The following is a 21,797-nucleotide window of genomic DNA, read 5'->3' on the forward strand; positions in this document are numbered from 1 at the left end:
CTACATTAGATTTACCGATTCATGAATACCGAATCGGTAAAATTCGGTATTTATGAATCGGTAAATCTAATTTACCTACATCGGGCCCCAAGTTGCTTTGCCAAATATGTTGTAATTAATAGAGGGAGAGAAAGAGAGAGAGAGAAAGAGAGTGGAGAAGCCTAATGGGTATTTGGGAAATGTGGTCGTTTATTGCCATTGAGGGTTTCTTATGTCATGATAAATCACAAGCTCAAAGACAGAATGGTTTCTAAATGTCACAAAGAAACTCGAGATGGCGATATGGTAACATACTACTACATAAGCTACATGTTACATATTTTCATATTAAATGTCAATGTGAGTGTGGTAATTGAAAGCAGTAAGCTGAATGCTGCACTATACTGTTCTATTGTAGAACAAATAAGGACTTTTATTCAATTATGTAGCCAAGACTATTGTTTCTGATATAATAATCTGATTTCCTAAGATTAATTCTGTCTATAGAAATGTGAGCTCTGAAAACAAGGCAGAGCTAACAATGGAGGCTGATTGCAATTAGAGAGAGCCTCCATGAAGTAATATTTTGCACTTCTTTCTCTCACGAATTGTCACAGGGTTTTCTGGTGCATATCACGGTGGCAAATTCTCAATTTAAACTTAATTGGTGTCCAACTTGTAATCCTCGTGTGTGTACAAATGAGAATTTGTACCCAAAACGTGATGTGCAGCCGTTCGTAATCAGAGCCTCTCTGTTTCAATAAACATCACCCTGTTTCATGCTACTATAGAAGTCACATAAAAGAAAACATGTAATGTTGGTGGTTTGATGACATTTACAAACATTGACTTTTGGCCTCTTTGTTTATGGCGCCACCAGAACCTCTCAATGGCAGTGTGTGACCATAGTACACCTATTTTGTATTCTCTCTCTCTCTCTCACTCTCTCTCTCCCTCCCACTCCCACTCTGTCAATCTCCCCCTCTCTGTATCTCTCTGCATGGATATGTATATAATTCCCTATTTCCAAATTGAGTGAGTGTGTGTGTGTGGTGGGGAGGCGTTTTGTGTGTGTGAGAGTGCGTGTTTGAGTATGATATTTTAAAAGGCCTGAACTCAGGTTGTGTATTTTGTGGTAATGAATTTGTCGCATTAGTTAGTTACTTGGATTTTGATGTCCCAATTAAATGGGTAAACAAAATATCTGTTAGGTTAGCACAGCTATTATGTAGGACGTATGGACTGTTCAGAAGTCAGTATCCAGTAAGCCCTTTGCTGCTAGAGAGTACTTGAATATTGGCAGTCTGCGCTATCTGACATGATAAATAAAAGTTACATTCTTTCAAATAAAATATGACACCGTTGCTGCTATTTCCTTGCCTTTATCTGTTCAATGAAACGATGGAGCACAATTCAAAGACCTTTATTGCCATCGATATGTGACAGAGCCTGAAACATTAGCTGCTGACAAGTTTCATTTACCTGCATACGTCCTGCACCAAGAGGCCTTACAATTTCACATCATGTTTATTTTATGTTTGACCTTACAGTGTGGCAAGTCTTCAGATCAACCACAATAATTTCAAATTGGAGAAAAAAAAGTTACATTGCATTTTGACTTGAGACCAGCAAACCACTTTGCGGAAAGCTGTGCATAGCATTGAGTCCGAAATGTAAATTTGATGAGTTAACCTGCCCCTTTCTTCTGTAGGTTTTCCAGCTCCTGAGGTGAGCTGGTTTCGGGATGGCCAGGTAATCTCCCCTGCAACTCTGCCCGGCGTGCAGATCTCATTTAGCGAAGGCCGCGCTAAATTGACGATCCCCGCCGTGTCAGCAGCCAACAGTGGAAGATATTCCGTACGAGCCGCCAACGGAGCCGGACAAGTAACTAGTACAGCCGAACTACTAACGACAGGTATGGCAGACTGCGAATCCCTAGAAAAATGGAATACCTGCAATGCACTGGGTGGCCTATTGGGGTTGGTTAGTGTGTGTGTTTGTGTGTGTATATATATATCTATTTATCTATATGTATAGTATATATACATATATATATATATATATATATATATATATATATATATATATATATATATATATATATATATATATATATATATATATATATATATATATATATATATATATAGTTAAAACACACACATATAAAAATCTCTTTAAAATCCCACAACCTCTCAATCCATACCTACCCTAACATTACCTTTGCCACCCCAAAACCCATACCTACCCTAAATTACCTTTGCCATCCCAAAACCCATACCCACCCCAAACCCTAAGATTACCCTTTCCACACCAAAACCAATACCCAACCTTAACCCTAAAATCTCCATTTCCGCCCAAAAACCCATAGCTATCGTAAACCCTATAATTACCCTAAAGCCTTTTAAAAAAAGACCCGCAGGTACGTAGGTATAGTTAGGGCCTAGTTTCCATAAGAAGAGTGTGTTTTTCATTTGGCAATTACTTTGGCATCGTTTGACGAATCCTCGCAACATTTTCAAAACTAAAATGACACTCACTTTAGCTGCTGTCTTGCAAGTTTCGTTGTGGTCCGTCATGCTTAAAATTTACATTCAAAATGCATCCCATACGCATCCTAAGCCTAGAAAATGCCATCTCTACATCCATATATATATAAAATGACTGTTTCCCTAACTGAGATGATTCAGTATTTGGAAAGCTGCTTCACATGGTACTCACCCTAAAATATAAAAATCCACGAAAGTAATTAAATGTAACTATAATTCCAGTATTCTTGAGCAACATGCCACTGTGACATATTTGTTTGAACGTTTTCTTTCGATCATCTGTATAAATATACATTTCTTCATTGTTTGTATTGATACATTTTGTTGACTGGGATTTATTTCCCCAAACTTACAGCTGAAACAGCACCTCCAAACTTTATACTACGACTACAGAGCTTGACAGTAAGGCAAGGCAGCCAAGTTCGCCTTAACGTAAGAGTGACTGGAATCCCTACACCTGTGGTGAAGTTCTACAGAGAGGGAGCTGAAATCCAGAGCTCCCCTGATTTTCAAATTTTACAAGATGGAGACCACTACAGTTTAATAATTGCAGAAGCGTATCCTGAAGATTCTGGAACCTATTCAGTAAATGCTACGAATAGTGTCGGACGTGCCACTTCCACAGCTGAACTCACAGTTCAAGGTACAGATTGCACGTTCCACCCACAAACCAACATGTACTCTAGACTAAAGTTACTGTGCTTCTTGTGTGTGTTGAATACTCTTGGTTGCGTGGTGATTCCTTCAGTTTTATGTACAGATTTGGACAAGCTATCAATATTACAGAGTTTACATTCTTCTCTCTTCCTACATACGTATTCTTAACTTCATTCATATTGAACAGACCTGTGAAATAGAGGCTACTGGATAAAACACATTGCCACAGTCACCAGCTTCTTGCAATCTTTTAATATTTGTATCAGTCTATCTAGTATATCCATGCCAATTGCCAGGGCGTCATCTAAAGCAGCCAATCAGCCATTAGGTTCAAACGTAGGATATTTTATCAAGTGATATACATTCAATATGCCTACCAAGTACTCCATCGTAACGGCTGGAGTCTCTAGAATAGATGTTTAAGGGGAGCACACACTGGGTCACAGATAAAAGTGCTGGGGCCACCTACAAATATATATAACTGCAGAGCCATGAAAGGTGTTTGGACGAATTAATATGTTTTGCAAGGTGCAGTGTCTGTTTTACTGTGTGCCTCCTGGTACATTCACCAGCTGTGGTGGTCGGGCTGGGAGAGAAGGACACACAGGGCTGAAGCACGGTCCCCATCCGCCACCCTCCCTAGCGATCCCATTGATCACAATTTATGTCAATAAAAGGATCCCATACCACTTCTTATAGTCAGGTATCAACCAAGGGCTTTGAGAATACCTTTCTGTTTAATATTAAGCAACGTCTACCATCCACATGCCCCCTGCCCCTTCCTAACTCTGTCACTGGAGCCATTCTTCAGTTTCTTCTTTTGGATTTGCCCGTGGACTGGTTACTTGCCTTGGTTCTACCTGTTGCCTTTACCTTCACTGTCACACACAGGCCGCGCCCACTTTGAAAATTGTGATTAGCAAAACAATGTGATTGACAGTTCATGAGATTTCTTGTCCTCCGATTCGGTTCACCCCACAGTTTGTGTCCTTTTATAATAATTTTTTAAAAATCGTTTTTTTTTCTTAAGCTTCAAACATAAACCAAACACTCACATAGTTAATAAAAATGCTTTGCGTTCAGATACGATTCCTCTAGCAGGTGGGCAAGTGTTGGTAAATACATTAGTCACACTGGCACGGTACTAAAGAGAGACAAGCTAAATGTATGTTTTAAAGGTGTTTTGACAATTTGCTGCTGGGTGTGAGGCGTCCTTTATATACAAAATATGCCAGTCTTCACCACAGATTACATGTTCCCAAAAATACTTTTACCTGTAGTGTTATTACAGACACTGTGTATAACCCTACAAGGTTCTCAAGCGACATTATCACTACCTAATCAGGTGTCATTTAGTGGATCACATGGACCTATTTAGTAACCTGATGCACAAATGTGAAGTAAATGAATTCACACAAGTTTAACCTTTTCATTACATTAGGATTGCAGAAAAGCTTTTCCTTGAATATGTTATATAGTTCTCAGCATCACACAAATCATAACTGATAAAGGTAGCCTCAAAATGTTTTAGCCAGCCAAGAACATGCATAATTGTGGCTCATGGAACCTACATCATGTTTTTTGACTGCTGTTGACTTTTATTTTCATAGCTGATGAAGAAATACCCGCTAAAAAGACAAAGACACTTGTGTCTACTGCTCAGATTTCCCAAACAAGACAAACAAGAACAGAACAGGTAAACCTTTATCCTCTTGAATAGTTATGAGGTACAAGATGCTCATTTTGAAAACGAGTTTCACATGGATGTTTCTCACTTGCATTACAGAGGGTTGAATCTCATTATGATGCTAGATCCACAACCACTGTTGAAATGCTTGTAGAAGGCAGCTCAGGACTGCAGCTGCACCACAAACAGCCTCCTCGAACACCTCCAAAGCCTACGTCAAAGTCGCCAACGCCGCCAATGATTGCTGCTAAAGTTCATATGGCACGTCAACAGTCTCCATCGCCTATTAGACAGTCCCCTTCACCTGTACGATCAGTGAAGGCGCCAATACCATCACCTGTAAGGTAAACGATGTAAACTTACCATACTCTGCAAAAACTGTATCACATTATTTTCAATATTTTGAACTGCTTTATCACTGTTATAGAGACGAAAGCCCTGATATGGCAATGCACTGTGTGGTGAAAGTAAACCCAAGGAGATACTGAAGATAGGGACTAGACTGAATCAGTATTATGATAATAAACATGTTCTACTTGAAGACAGAATTGGCCAACTCAATATCTAAAGCACCTGTAGCTGGTGTTATCAGCCCCATCGAAATTAGGTGGGCTCTCTAATTGAGGGTCTTAGTGTATTAACAATCATTGCTATTAAGTATGTATGTACGCATGTGTACCTCTATATCTATCTATATATCTATATGTATATCTAAATAAATAAATAAATATATACATATATATATATATATCACCACACATCAGCTTTCTTCAAAGAAAATACTCGCACTCAGAGTATGCCACAGTTTATTAGCAAAGGCTACGCGTTTCGACAGCAAAAACTGTCTTGATGACAGTTTTTGCTGTCGAAACGCGTAGCCTTTGCTAATAAACTGTGGCATACTCTGAGTGCGAGTATTTTCTTTGAAGAAAGCTGATGTGTGGTGATAAAATTGTCGAGGGACCTGCTCGGCGTCTATCTCGCCATCTGTCAACGGGCCAAAGGACTTCATGCAATCAGGTTGTTTGCAAAAAAAATAAAAAATAAATTATATATATATATATATATATATATATATATATATATATATATATATATATATATATATATATATATATATATATTAATAAGAGGACTCTGGAACTCTGGATAGTTCCCAAGTGTAGATGGAGAGATATGGTCTACCCTACAACACCGCCAAAATCTTGAAAAATATATATGTGTGTGTGTATATATATATATATATATATATATATATATATATATATATATATATATATATATATATATATATATATATATATATATATATATATATATATATGTATGTACATATGTACCCCTGTGCATTTGTCTATATATATATATATATATTTTCTCTCCTTTCAGTAGGGTCCTTTCTACCAAATATCAGACAGAAATTAAAAGACTTAAACTTTGCTTAAGGAACAATAAAGCTTCCAACACATAGATCGAGGGCCAATTAGAATAGTTTTTTTTGTACATCTGTTTAAGGAATTAGTGCAGCAATTGTTCTTCTTCGTCCTATTGACACTTGAATCCTCATTTCATTGATTAGGTCAGTGTCTCCGGCTGGAAGACTCTCTACGTCACCCATTCGACCAGTGAAATCTCCTGCGGTGGTCCGTAAAGCACAGCCCACCACCCCCGCAGATGCGCTTCCACCATGGAAGCAAGAGAGCTACGTGTCTGAAACGAGTAAAGTCTCCATGCACACGAAAATCGAGGAAAAGTTTGAAGGAACATATAGAGGGCAGGAGCCGGGGACAGCTCCCACTGCTCCACCAGAGGTAACGAGAATCCCATAGAACGCCGCAGTAGGCTTTGTCCATCACAGTGTTATGTGTTGTAGCCGGAGCGGAGACTCCAGCCTTGTCCTATAACCACCTATGTATACGATAGATGCTGGATAGTATATATAGTATCTGTTGTAAGGTTCATGTTGATTTTATCTGTGCTTTCTATGTGCAATCTGTGAAATGCATGTCTTTTTATGTAAATAACGTAGGTTCTGAAAGAAACTGGGAAAACAGTGGCTGTGGCCACCGTGGTCGCTGCTGTTGACCAGGCCAGAGAAAGAGAGCCCGTTCTGAGTGCCTTGGAGCAGGCTGCTAAAAGGCCGGCTGCAGTCCATATTCCGCCTGCTGCAGTCCACATCCCGCCTGCTGCAGTCCACATTCCACCTGCTGCAGTCCATATTCCGCCTGCTGCAGTCCATATTCTGCCTGCTGCAGTCCATATTCAGCCTGTAAAGGAACAGGTAGAAAGAACCCTTGCTCCTCTGCTACCACCATTCCACCTGTAGCTAGTAGAACAACCGTAACCAGAGCTATGCCTAACACACCTGTTTGAGTGATTTCAAAATATAACAATTCCGTCCTCACATTATCACCCCTCAATTTTTTTCTTTTTCTTTGTTTTCTTTCTTTCTTTGTTTTTTTTAACGCGTGTGCCATTTCGGTTTCTATAATCGTTTGCCTTTACTTTCGCTTGAAAGAGCTTCTTAAGAAAACCCTTTCTTTCCCCTTATAAATATCAGATCAGAATCGAAGCTGAGAAAACCTCCATAGCTTCTTTATCCGTTACTACTGAAAGAGCGGTACAGAAAGAGACAGTAACAAGAACTCTAGAAGAGACATCGACTAAAAGAGAACCGATATATATGACGCAGCAAAAGGTGAATACACCCTCTGGCCTTTTACAAGTCACTGGAACACTCTATGCAATTTTATATTGAACCATTTGAATATTGCTGTATTGCGCAATCATTAGATCTCTTCACGTGTGCTTACTAACACCAAGCAAGACTCCTTTAACGTGGTTCTTTGCATATTTCCTGATGGCATTATGTAGTAAGCTTGTTTAATGTTGTATTTTGCCACGACTATCCAGATTATCGACGATAGCCCCGAGAAAACAGGAGCAGTTGCCACAGTCCTGGCTGCTTTAGAGGAAGCCTGGTCTCGCGAGACTCTTCAGACAGACACTCAGTTGACAAGCACACAGTTAGTTACTGCTCAGGTAGTTAAAAAGCACATGTATGTTACACTGATAGCCTACAGATTTCTTTTTATCGCAAGTGGTGCACGCCTGCACATATGGAGCACTAGTCTTGTGTGGTTTCTGCCTGCACTGGATCCACAAGAATTAGGTAATGTCACGTGATTGCGTTTGCACATGCACACTCGGACAAAATCACTGCATGCGAAACACCCTGTATTTCTCTTACTGATTTGAAGGAAATCACTTGAACCGCTCAAGAAAACTCCAGATGTTAGTTTACATAATTATATATTAGGAATTTAGAACAACGACGTGCTGTGTCCACAAGCCTGCAACTAATTCAAGCGCTCCACTCACGGCTTATTGGGTGCTCTGTCCTTCACTGGATCTAGGTATATCTACTTGAATTGTATGTCTGTCTGAAAATGGAATGTCTGTCCACTCTTTCATTTTCACATGTGCAAAGTATTCATTTTATGTGTGTGTGTGTGCATTCGTTTCCTGTCCACTTGTTAAAATATGGATACACATAGTGTATATGTTTCGTTCAACAGTGACCCCAATGCAGGAAACAGTAGAATACCCTTGCATGTTGTAAACTCTTTAATGACTTTTATTGAATTGGTTTCTGAAGGTACTTGCTCTATCTCATTCTTTATAGCTATCTTCACTGCAATAATACTGTTGGTTTTCCTCCCACTTCTTCTTTCTTCTTCCATAACATCTTCCGTCGTTCTTGTTATTCCTCAGTGTTACATATATTCTTGGTGTGCGTAAAGGTGTATATTGTTTACCTGTATAAATCAATGTGGTTTTTTTCTGTGACCGAGTCTCTTAAGTTTTCAAATGCTACCTTTGTCTAGATCGGCACAGGGAAAAAAGCTGAGGCTGTGGCTACGGTTGTTGCTGCAGTTGACGTAGCCCGCATTAGAGAGCCAGAGCCGGCCGAAGAGTACGGCAGAGAGAGTTTGGAGTATACATATAAGCAGCATGTTTTAGCAGAGAAAAAAGTTGAACACCCACCTGAACGCCCTACTGTCACCAAGCCAGTAAAACCTGCCCCAGTGCATGTTATGCCTGAAATCAAAGAACCTCCCACAACCTTTGTGGTGACTCCTGTCGTGCAGGTTAGCCTCAATTTTTACCCAAGTCTTTAGAAGTACATCAAGACTTGCCTTTCCAGTGTTGTGTGAGCACTGATCACTCAACAAAATCTTGTTGGTTCATGTAGATTAAAAGAACACCAGAACCACCAGCTGAACCACCAGTCCGCGTGATCCAACCACCTCCCCATTCTCCAGTTCCTCATTTCTCAGTCGCCAAAATCACTGTTCCCAAACCAGACCATACTTATGAGGTAAGATGTGGTGGAAGAGCATGACAGGCAAGCAGGCACAAACTAAATGAATCCCTGGTTATCATACAAAAACATAGCCCTTGATAAAGTCCCCCAAAAAAACGAAAACACACTTGGCCTTGAGCATTTTGGCCATTCGTATTTTCTCCGTCTATGCTTTTCCTTTGTAATTCGAATCCCATATTTGTTAAAAAGATGTTTTAGTATCACCTGCCTGACCTGCAACTTCCAGCCATTGAAAGTAGACGCCTTCCCTATAGAACCCACCCTTCAGCTATTAATCTAACACTACTCCCACTGACTATGTAACTCTTAATGTTGCAGTGTTCATACTGCATACTAAACCAGCTGATAATTAACATGCACTACATCAATAATCATACTCAAATTTCACACTTCTAATAGCCAAAACCAATGCTTTAGTGCAATTTACAATTATGCTTTTTCCTAATTTTTTACGCGTTGATTTATTTTTTACATTTAAGTAGTTCATGCCTAATCCATTTCTGCAAATCATAGTAGTACTATCACTTTCAATTACTTCTTTTTGACTTTAAAGATGCGCTGCATGATCCTGACGCACAAGTCCATCCACAGGGAAGAACTGTGCCAGGAAGAAGTGCAAAAGAAAGCAAATTGTGTGATATAGTTCTGAAAACATGTGGCAGTAACTCCGCTAACACACGACTAATGCATAAAGAAAGACAGTTTACCAATGACTCAGTCAGAAAAGGACATTTCACAATACTTGTGGAATCCTTTGTGGATGAAACATCTTTTTCCGATAAGAGACTAGTGCATCTTACAAAAAAAGGAGATAAAGAAAGTGACAAACTGTGTAACACTTTTTCTCTTGGGTTGGTTAGGTTTCCATAGCAGGGACTGCGATTTCCACTCTGGAAAAAGAGCTGACATCAACCATTGCTCAGAAGGTCATAAAACCAGTGAGACCTCCTTCTGTAAAACCAGCTGAGCCCAGAAGGGTGCCAGAGAAGGTGATATATCAGCCTTTCCCATTGGGAGAGACAACAGAGACATATAAAACACGTTATGATCTTGAGATGAAACGAGACCTGGAAGTGAGCATTACAACTGATGTGGCCTATGAAGAGCCATTAGCGAAGCACATTAAAACAGAGGTTTGTTATCCGGTAACTTGCGCTCAATCTACATGTAAAGTAGAATCTCTTACAGCACTCTAACTTGTATACCTCACCCCCTCACCACAAGTCCCACCCTAGACCCTACTCATGTCTGTCTCCCCGACACGTAGTTGTTTTGTCAAGCTGTCCTATGCTTTTAACCTTATTATGTGTTCGCAAACAGCTGGTAGTCCCTATCAAGGAAGCAATTTTCTTCACACACTCTTATGTGGTACTGTGTGATATCCTCAATTCTTGAGCTCTGGATACTTTTTAATAACTCTATTTTATTTTGTAGGTAGCGAAACCTGTACAGACACCAGAACCAAAAGACATTCCTGTGACTCCTCCAACCATAGTATCAGTAAGTAGTGTGTCGGAGAATGCTCAAATTTGCTGTTTGATCTTAACTGCTAATGTTTCTGTTTATCTGTGCACATTGTCCACATTTAGGCCCCCATTAGGATGGCGGGCACACTTGCGGAAAACAGGACCACCCGCCTTAAGGGCGGGGGTCCCGATGTGTGCATTAGGATGCGCCCGCCACAGTGGCGGGCGCATCCCCCATTTTTGACATTGTGGCGGGCAGTGCTCACTGCACCGCCCGCCATAATGTTAAAAATGTAGGTGTGCATTTCCATAAACAAAGCTGCAGGCACCGCGCGGTGCCTGCTGCTTTGTTTATGCAAATGCTGGGGGGTACCACAGGTACCCCCTGTGTGCACCCCACCACATCTTCACTCTGGGGGCCCGCAGGGGCCCCCCAGAGTAAAAACCACATGCTTTTCCGTGGCGGCATCGCCGCCACGGAAAGGCATCCGATTTGGCCCATCATAATATGGCTAGCTGGCGGTGTCTATTAGACACCGCCACCATATTAATCCTTTTCCGCCCCGGCCGCAAGGCGACCGGGGCGGAAAAGCGGCGGACGGTCTTTCCGTCCGCATGTGGTCCCCCCGCCATACTAATATGGCGGGGGCATTTGGGAGTGGATGTCGGGCGGATTGCCCCCGCCAGGCCAGCGGTGGCTACCACCAGCCTGGCGGGGGCAATCCGCCCGACATCCTAATGGGCCCCTTAGTGTTAGGACAATTGAGTGTGATCAGGGATGAACTAGGGGAAGAGAATGATGACTAGGCTATGGTTCATTCCTCACTCATGCAAATGGCAAAACAATCCATACCCTGTTCCTACTACTATTCATTGTACAGGGGACATCATCTCTTAGCCTTTCCAGTAATTACCCAGGACTTCAAATTATATTCCCCTTCTATGGATTGAGAAGTTCCTACATGGTTTAAAACCCAACAACGTTTTTGAGGTCATTGGTGTCGGCAGAAGGTTTCTTTAGGAGGGGTCTGACCTCTGCATGTTTCCATACATCTGGGAAGGTTGGTGTAAAGACGGAGGTGTCGAGGATGCTACTGAGTTCCGTACTGATTAGGTTGGATCCGAGGTGGAAGAGATGGTGGGGGCAGGGATCGTTGGGTGCCCTGGAGTGGGTGGATGCCAGGGTGGCTGTGGTGGTTTGAGTGGTGTACATCTGTACAGCCCAGCCAATGGAATCCACCTAGGTTGATTAAACAAGCCACCAATCCCAACCTTATAGAAGATTTTTGAATGGATACAATGAAAGGGCAGAAACGGTAGGGAACCCATGGGACTCTGCTCATACCATTTGCTCTGCATAGAACCTGAAATAACAGAAAAAATGAATAAAAAGAAATCCACTCAAAACGAATGAATGGAAATATAGACCCCTTCATCATCGACAGCTGGGCCACACAAGGTAACTCAATACCCTCATCACCAATGTTAACAGGCAGTAGCAACCTTGGGTTTGCTAATTCTAGCATTCTAACATGCTTACACATTAGTCACTAGCTCAAAAAACATTCAAATGATAAATTGTATTTCTTATTCACTTTAGGGTCTAAAAAATGTGACTGTGATCGAGGGTGAGTCTGTCACTTTGGAATGTCAGCTTTCCGGACATCCATCTCCAACAGTGATGTGGTTCAGAGAGGATTATCGCATTGAAACATCAATTGACTTCCAAATTACCTTTGAGGAATGCAATGCCCGCCTTCTGATTCGGGAAGCCTTTGCAGAAGACAGTGGACGATTCACTTGCACTGCAACAAATGAGGCTGGCACCATCAGCACTTCTTGCTACTTAGTTGTCCAGGGTAAGTAAGCAATTGTTTTAAGACCAAAGACAACAATGACACAAATGTGTTTCTTCCTGGGTACACAATATACAAGTGTGTATCTTATCTTGCAATAATTTTAAAAAATATAATATGATTGAAAATGTAATTATGTGTGTATGTGATATTTCCATATCACTTTTTAGGAAATGCAAACTGCAATGTACAAAAATAGAGATTTCCTAATAGCGATTCCTACAGAGAAGGAATCGCTATTAGGAAATCTCTATTTAGGAAATACCAGACCATTCGAGGCCCATAGGTGTGTATGGTTTTGCATTACCCTTGCAAGGGGGTTTTTAGCCTAAGGCCCTCTTTAATGCACCCCAAAAAATGTAGTGCACATGTAAAGTGCACACATGCCCACTTTATAGGACTTTAAAAAAGCATTTTGGAGTGCTTTTTAAAATTGCACATGGTTACCATCGATTTGAAGTCAATGGTAATTGCATTTCCTAAAAGCTCATCTCACATTTAGGAAATGCTTTGTACGTGTGCTTAGGAAATCACAAATAGGAAATCCCTATTTACGATTTCTTATTTGGGTATCGCAAAATGTGATTTCTACTGGGTAGAAATCACATTTTGCAATTCCCAAACCCAAGGCCATTTAGCATTTCTTAACTGCCCGAAATAGCTATTTGGTCCGTTAAGAAATGCTAAATGCTTTCACACATCTGGCCCTTAGAATTTAGTGGAAGTTGGTGTTCGAGAATGTCAAGGTTCATGTAATTTATGCCAAGTTTGCATTCTTGCTGGTTTGCTCTTGGCAAATAACAGGAATTCTTCCTTGGTTAGGCTGAGCTTCAGGCAAGAGATGAACAACCAGGTGTGGATGATGTGCAGCCAATGTTTGAGGCATTGGAAATCTGAAGCAGATGAGACTTTCAAGTAGGGTTGTGTATCATCCGCATATTGGTAAATCTTGATACCATTATATGCGAGAAGAGCACAAATTTGCTTTATTTAGAGATTAAAAATTACAACAGTACGTATGGAACCCTGGGGTTCTCTGAAGGTGATATAAATCTTTTGGCACCTGGGGGTGCCCATTTGATAAAAATGGTAACTGTTGGAAAGGTAGGAAGAAAACATTGCCAATGAATCCCATTTGAGACTCCAGGGTGTGCCTGAGGTTTGGATGTTCATATATTTTAATGTCAGGTCAGAAGTCCTGCAATATGTGGAGGCAGGGACTATAGTCATCTGTGGTCAAGAGGGCATCTCTTACAATGTGTATGATAGCAGTCTCTGTGCTGAAGCGTGATCTGAAGCCAGACAGGTAGTCGTGCAGGAGATGGTTAGCACGGATGTGCTCTTGGAGGTAAACATAAACTGCTTTTGTAATGATCTTTCTGAAGAATGGTTGGTGAATAATCACAAGGTATTTGGCACGTTCATCAAGGTTCTGGGCTTGAGAGCTTCTGGGAAGATGCCTTTAGTGAGAAAGGCAGTGATAACACTGAGTAAGGGACGAAAGAGCGTGCCTACAGAGATCTCTGATGAAGGATGAGGGAAAGACATTACTTTATAAGAAATGGGTTTGGGGGAGTTGAGTATGTCAGTGAGATCTGTGAAAGAAAGGGCTTTGAAAGCTTACCACTTCGGGATTTTACATAAGATGGTAGGCGTAAAGGATAAAATAAGCTTGGTGTTGTCAATGTGTGTCACATCCTCTGCATTTTTTCCACTGGAAAAGAGGTTGCACCTTTCTCTGACGTTAGAACTATGTGGGCATGACATGGGGCTGATGCAGTGCTTGAATGTCTCGGATGATTATTTTGTTTTTATTTTTGTATCAGTAGTGTCATTGGATGATGCTTAAAACCATCACACATCCACATAGATTCTCCAAAATTAAAGCAGAATCACTGAAAAGAAAAGTGAGACATTTTGGTGGCATACTAACATCATTAAGCTAGCATCAGCACATCGCATAGAACAATATAATTACAATTAGTGTTGCCCACATGAATAATTATTGTGTTATTTGGTTGCAGTATTAAGGGATTATTAAGTAGGCCCCCGTGACATTGTTTCCTTGATATTCTGTTGGAAAACCTACCAAGAATCACTTCACAAGGCAGCTGGGATGGAAAATCAATGTAATTTCATTGTGGTACACTTAAGCAGAAAATATTGTTCAGTGGCAAAGTTTGCACTGCTTATCAGAGTTTGGAATACCAAATCATACCATCACGTCAAGAAATGTCACTGCCTTTAGACTGCAGCTCTTACAGCTTTTTATGTTTTTTATTTAATGCCTCTTAAAAAAGCAGAGCTGAAAGCTCTACATAAGGAGCCTTAGCATGGAGGAGCTTTTGTGGGGTTGGCACTACTCTTTCAAATCAATGGATAGTGGGTGTAATAGGATGCCTACTGACTGCAACTCTTTGTCAAATTCTACCAGTTGAATAGAAGAAAGCATTCTGATGCTCTTCCACTTTGTACCTTACAAGGAAGAATTATTTGTGTATTTAGTAGTCTTGGATTGTATATCCATTTATTGATTTGTATCTTTACAACTGACACGTTTTGCTGATGCATTTTCTCAAGGCATTAATTTAAGTTTTGTGATGTTCTTAGTAAAGTAGTATGCTCTAATTAATATATACATTTTACAAACACTTTCACAATATCTGAAGAGAAACATAACTCATTATGCCCATCTTCATGTTTTTTAATCCATATAGGGAAAGGTTGGTTAGGTAAGGATGATTGCTTTTTATTTCACATTATGTACCATTTATGAATTTATTCCAGTTGGAGTTTAGCAAATTATTATTTTCCCTTGCAAACCTAAACACATTTTCAATCACTGCAAACTCACACTCCTGTTTTATGATGTCCTGAACAAGTGTCCATGGATGTAACACAGTGTCCTTTTCCAAATGTTTTCTAAAAATCTGAGTATTCAAACATTGGATTTCAATTCAGAACATTATTTTGTCCGCGTGTTTGGATTTGTAGTGGAGTGTCCTTACCTGTTCAGTTCATATAGAATTTCAAATATTGAATGTTTATTCACTTTTTAGTTTCTGAAGAGTTTGAGAGCAGAGAAACCATTCCTGAGAAAATGGTCACTGATGAAAAAGGGTAATTATTCTGCATCTCCATTTCTCAAACTGCATTTCTTTTCGCACACATTTCAATTAATTTGGAATTGGATGTCACAGGAAACAATTTATTTATACATTTGTAAATTTACAGCTTTGAAGAGCCAGCTAAGGAAATGGATGTGGAGCTTCCCATTGTTGCTGAGCCAACCGAGCCCACAGAAGGTGTTGCTCCATTCTTTGTCAGAAAACCAACTGAACAGAAGTTAGTTGAAGGAGGAAGTGTTGTGTTTGACTGTCAGATTGGCGGATCCCCAAAACCACACATTTATTGGAAAAAAGCTGGTGTTCCTCTTAACACTGGATACAGGTACCTTCACGAATTATAATATATTATACATCCAATCACCTGTTCTGCTAACTTGATGTTAATCTACTCAACATGAATAGGATACGAAGAAAAAAAAGAGAAGGGCACTACAAAGAACTCGATGCCTACAATGATACATCCATTAGTTAGATAGGACATTATGAACTATACCTTTTTTGACAGTTCATCAAAATATGTTGTGAAATGTAATAGCTGAAATATACTTGTATGTTGGCAGCAGCTTAAAATATTCTGATCCATTTCCTCAAATCCTATGAAAGACCCTTAACTCATTTAGATAGACTGTTAATTACAGAGTCCTAGTTATAATCATAATTATCGGTTGGCTAATGCTGGCCATCCATCAAAGAACAGTGGGCTGTCACTGTGATGGTAGAGAACACAGTGGTCTGTAAAGCTATGGCTGCCTTTGAATCCTATATTGATAATCACTTAGGGTTAAATTCACAAATTATTTTGCACCCATTCACATGTGTGTACACAGAATATATTTATGTTTCGAAATGCTACATTCCATGTCACAGAATCAGAACTAGCATAATGTTAAAATCTCAAATGCATTTACAACGTTTGAGAATCTGCCACCATTATAACGCACACGCATTTCAACATGTAGTCTTATGTATTTTACCATTCTATGTACACATCTAAATCTTTTAACAACATATAGTAGGCTTTATGGCAGTGTTGGGTTCTGGGTTCTCTCACAGAAAAAAATATATTTTATTTTGGGGAGAGAAATAAAAAACTGTAAGCCTTATGAAAAAAAACGGTAAACAGACAGACCTTTTTCCTGTGGAATAACGTCTGCTTAGGGATAAGTGTGTGAGCACCACCCTGTGATTTGTTGTAGGTTTATGTGTTTATGGTTTTACATTTTGCAAAGCATATTGAAGGTCTACACAATCTGAAGGATGAAATCTGTGAAGACTAGATTTATGATTTTTGGCAATATAAATTGGCCCTTGAGACAAAATAAAAGCAAGATGCTATAAGTTACCCAACAGCTTTCTTAAAACACTGTTGAAATGATCCGTAAACGTATATTACTTACACATGAGAATAGTGACTTGCCTGGTGCCAAACATAACGTGGTAATAATTAAAATGTTGGATACTTTATCTTTTTTCCTTAAAGATACAAAGTTAGCTACAACAAGGATACCGGAGAGTGTAAGCTGGAAATATCTATGACCTTTGCAGATGATGCAGGAGAGTACAGTATTGTTATTCGTAACAAACATGGAGAAACATCAGCTTCAGCCGATTTACTGGAAGAAGGTAAAATCAAACATAATTAAAAATTAAAGAAAAGAATATATTAATCATAGGACACACATGTTATGTTGCATCATGTAATAGTATAATATAGATTTCGCAATCATCCCTAAGGGCAACCTGGTGCTACTGTTTTGTAAATGCAAAGTATTTGTTGAAAAACAAAGCATCTGATATCTATGCCCCCATTCTATATTAAATGCTGACTATGTTGCATGGTTTCCATTTCTACTTCTCATGCATAGAACCACTGGGGGCAAACCTGAACCAGCAGTGGTTCACTAAGCAACAGGAATGAAATTATGAGATGTTGTTTGTTTTTCAGTGCATAACATTAGGCATATTACACCAGAATTGTATTATAGTAGATGTTGTGCACAACTTCACAAAGTTAAGTATGATTGGCATAACCGATTTGTATTTAGAGAGTCATGACATTGCGAAGGTTATCCCTAAAGAATAAATTCTGTAAGGTTGTGACCTTTTCCCATTCAGACAGCTGTAGAATGTTTCCTGGGAATTCAATGAAACCCTCAAATGACAAATTATCAGAGTTTCTCTAAATATTATACATGAAACGCTCTAGCACTACTTTTCCTAACATTGATTTAAAAAATTTGGAAAGCAGAGTCAGGTATAAGAACACAACACTAATCTAATCATTCATTGTAAATCAAATCCGTCCTACCCTCTTGACATTCATTAAAACACTTACGTGTTCATTTAAATTAAAAGTCAACATACTTTAGTATTTTTTATCAATTGTTCTGCACATTGGTTTTGTTAATGCTGTAAAATTGCAAATGTATTTTTTATGTTCTAATCTTTCAACGTATCTTTCACTTCTAGCTCAATATGAATCATACGTAACACAATTAACTGCATTTGTTCAAGAACCAAAAATTGCAGAAGAGGCTCCGGAAATTCCATTAACAGAATATGAAAAAGAGCAAGCATTGATAAGGAAGAAAATGGGAAAAGATACTTTCTCATTCAAAGAAGTACATGTATGTTCACCATTTCTGTGTTGCACTTTAGTATATATTGATTATGTTTATATGTTCCCCTATGCTGTCTTGAAGATGAATAATATCCTTTATCTATTTGCAGGAATTACACATCTCTTCATTTGAAGAAAGACTAATCAGGGAAATTGAATGTAGCATTATAAAAACAACCTTAGAAGAACTTCTTGAAGAGGATGGTGAAGAAATGATGGTTGACATTTCTGAATCTGAAACAACTGAAGCAAGATTTGATATAAGATTAAAAAGCTACAGAATATTGGAAGGAATGGGTGTTACCTTTCATTGTAAAATGTCTGGCTACCCATTGCCAAAGGTATGATTTATTTGTTTGTAAACGTCTACTGTAGAAATATTATGTAATAAACTACTTCATGTAATAACAAGAACACATACTGATGTCAAAATAAGATATCAATCACCAGAAATATCTGAAAAATGTATTAAGGGAGTGGTTAAACCAAGCATACATCACTAAATGGCTAACAACTTTCGAAAGTTATTGAAATCACTTTATGAATAGATTCCCTGATGTAACCTGTACTATAGAAAATTTAATTAGTATCCCCAAATTAAAAGAAACAACAGACTGTGTTCAGATACGAAGGCAGAGTTTTTCCCTTATAAACTGTGCACTTACAATTTATACCATATATAATCTCAATTTGATTGATCTAATGTTTCCTTCAATTTTTCCAACAGTTTATATTGTTTTACTTGAATATACTTCCCTGAGCTAATTTAATTTGACTTCATTGGTATAATATTTGCCAGTTCGAAATGGTTTACAAATTACTTTAAAACTATTGAATAAAAGACTCAAAGAAGCATTTAAATAAGGTTTTCTATTATATTTGACAGTATTCATATGTGATGGATTTCCTTTAAATTTCTTCAAATTCTATACCAACTATAGATTGGTATTCTACACATGGCACCATTTCTTAATTAATTTAGTGACTTTTGTGTAGCAGATTTACCACTTGGCAGCTGAGGTGAAAGATGTTTGTGCAAAATCGTGTATATATATATATATATATATATATTAGCGACATCCAAGTAGAGCACCTCAAGATAACAAGCATTATTACTGGGTAAACATTAAAAAGGGTTACAAACTGTGAAATTGAAAAAAACTAGTCAAGCTATTGCGTAAACGCTTTGTGTAAACTCACAGTTGCAATACAGCTTGAACCAATCGGAAATCAACTAAGTAGGTGTGATAATATTTATTGTTCCAAATTAATCAAGTAAGAGAATAACCTTGCCAAAAAGAGCATGATAGTTTTCGACAGTCCATGAGGGATGAATACTGATGGGATTCAGGGTTTCTTTAAAGAGTGCTTATGAGATATATTTACATATAGTGTACTACCAAGTGTTCCCACTTAAAACCTGATTGGTGCAGCTGTAAAGTACCGCCAACCAGTATGCAAATAGAATATGAATTTGTAATAATAAGCATAGGCAAATCATAGGAGACTTTAATCTCTCGATTCTATTCACTTGTTCACTATTGACTGTTTTGTCACATATGTGTTCTTAATACTACGGCACATTTCTTTTTTCTACCAAAGATTGCTTGGTACAAAGATGGTAGACGCATTAAGCAAAGTGCACGGTACCAAATGGATGTTTTGCAAGATGGCAGAGCAAGTCTGCGGATACCTGTTCTCTCACCTGAAGATGAGGGGATATACACTGCCTTTGCCAGTCATGTGAAGGGAAATGCGATCTGCTCTGGGAAATTGTACGTAGAACCCTCTGCACCAGCTGGTGCTCCAGGGTACTTGCCCACTCCAGATGCAGTTAAAAGAATTCGGTAAGTGTATGTGTGGCATTCTGTATATATTTGCATATTTGTATCTGCACTACAGAAAATGCATTGCCTGTACATGTTTGATATATGTTACATTAATTCCACCATTCATTTTACACAGGGTATAGTAAACTACAAATATTCTTGTAAGCATCTTCTAAAGAAATATCGTGATGAGAGAAGGCATGCAACCCAGTCTCCAATGCAATCACACCCAAAGCATTATTAAAGGGCAATCTTTCATTTACCTTTTTACTTTCAAACAATATCAAGCCCTTTACACATAGCTTCCAGCAAATGGGTTTCCTTGCAATTAGTAGAGAAAGCAGAACCAGGTAAAGGTTTATGGAAAATTAAATATGCGGAGCATATTGTTCAGACAGCAGTATTTCTCCGTAAAAATTGCGAATTCAGCTAACAAGGCAAAGGAAATCTTTGCTATTGTAGAGGAATTAACTAGCCCGGCCAGAGTAACGCTACAGCCCGAGCAATCTCAGCGGATGTATGACATTACAACGCATACTGTTACATCGCATGCCTTTACAAAGCGGTTTTTACATCGCAAACCTTTACAACGCATATCGCTTTGGGGTGCTGGATAGTGAATAGTTTAATTTACTATTCCAACTCCAGTCCCCGTCGACACTAGGGAAGGTGTTGGATAGTAAATTAAACTTATTCCCTATCCTAGAGCGCCCCCCAGCGCAACGCGTTGTAATGGTTTGCGTTGTAAAAGTTGCGTCGTAAAGGCACTGCGTGGTAAAAGTTGCATTGTAAAGGATGTTTCCCATCTCAGCAGCTCTGTGATTAATTAAACCATTATTTCTTCGACAAAATCACTGTAATAAAATTAAGCATTCCTCACTCTAACACTTCCTTCACTCCTAGCCCCAGCTGCCAAACCCCTGTTGCTTTTAGTCAATTTTCACCTATTACTTTTGATTCTTTCTTTGAACTAATGATTAAAGTCAAGTCAGGCTCCCCTCTCGATAGCGGCCCTCCCCACATCTTGCGTGAAGCGTTCACGGCCTGCCCTGAACCCCCTATTTCTCTCCTCAATTCTTCTCTTAGCAGTGGACAGGTCCCGGAGTCCTTTAAAGTGGCAGAGATTATTGCTATCCTGAAGAAACCTGGCGCAAACCCCCTGGTCATGAGTAATTACCGCCCTATCTCCCTATCTCCCTCTTACCCTATCCTGGCAAGATCTTGGAGTCTCATGTAGCAGGATGCCTGAGCTCCTTTGTAGAAGCATCTTCTCTTTTAGATTCCAACCAGGCTGGATTCCGTCCCGCCCACTCGACCGAAACAGTCATCCTGTCGGTCATGGATGATCTTCGCAGAGGAGCAGATCAAAACATCTCACAGGCCCTAATTCTCCTTGATCTCTCGGCAGCATTTGACACGGTCGACCACAACATCTTGGTCGACCGTGTCCGAAGTGCAGGGGTCGGAGGTATAGCACTGAAATGGCTCCAATCGTTTCTGTCAGACAGGTTTCAATCTGTTCGCCTGGGCCATTACTGTTCCACGAAAGGCAGACTCCCTTGTGGAGTCCCGCAGGGCTCCTTCTTATCTCCCCTTTTGTTTAATCTCTACATGCAACCTTTGATCAATGCCTTGAGGG

At 39.4% G+C, this 21,797-nt stretch overlaps 1 protein-coding gene across 1 annotated transcript in view; it reads left to right on the forward strand.

The window, feature by feature from the left end:
* The window catches only part of TTN (titin), a 379,890-nt gene that overhangs the window by 21,286 nt on the left and 336,807 nt on the right, over positions 1 to 21,797 (forward strand). Inside the window, exons 3-21 of the mRNA XM_078681496.1 lie at positions 1,691 to 1,894; positions 2,884 to 3,171; positions 4,796 to 4,881; positions 4,972 to 5,216; positions 6,452 to 6,683; positions 6,902 to 7,153; positions 7,433 to 7,570; positions 7,786 to 7,914; positions 8,760 to 9,023; positions 9,128 to 9,253; positions 10,120 to 10,392; positions 10,694 to 10,759; positions 12,326 to 12,584; positions 15,641 to 15,701; positions 15,816 to 16,031; positions 17,190 to 17,332; positions 18,179 to 18,336; positions 18,440 to 18,670; positions 19,932 to 20,176. Of these exons, the coding sequence (XP_078537622.1) occupies positions 1,691 to 1,894; positions 2,884 to 3,171; positions 4,796 to 4,881; positions 4,972 to 5,216; positions 6,452 to 6,683; positions 6,902 to 7,153; positions 7,433 to 7,570; positions 7,786 to 7,914; positions 8,760 to 9,023; positions 9,128 to 9,253; positions 10,120 to 10,392; positions 10,694 to 10,759; positions 12,326 to 12,584; positions 15,641 to 15,701; positions 15,816 to 16,031; positions 17,190 to 17,332; positions 18,179 to 18,336; positions 18,440 to 18,670; positions 19,932 to 20,176 (3,616 nt within the window). The remainder of the gene's footprint in view (positions 1 to 1,690; positions 1,895 to 2,883; positions 3,172 to 4,795; positions 4,882 to 4,971; positions 5,217 to 6,451; positions 6,684 to 6,901; positions 7,154 to 7,432; positions 7,571 to 7,785; positions 7,915 to 8,759; positions 9,024 to 9,127; positions 9,254 to 10,119; positions 10,393 to 10,693; positions 10,760 to 12,325; positions 12,585 to 15,640; positions 15,702 to 15,815; positions 16,032 to 17,189; positions 17,333 to 18,178; positions 18,337 to 18,439; positions 18,671 to 19,931; positions 20,177 to 21,797) is intronic.

This window comes from Lissotriton helveticus, chromosome 3_1, assembly GCF_964261635.1.
Source record: "Lissotriton helveticus chromosome 3_1, aLisHel1.1, whole genome shotgun sequence".
Taxonomy (NCBI): domain Eukaryota; kingdom Metazoa; phylum Chordata; class Amphibia; order Caudata; family Salamandridae; genus Lissotriton; species Lissotriton helveticus.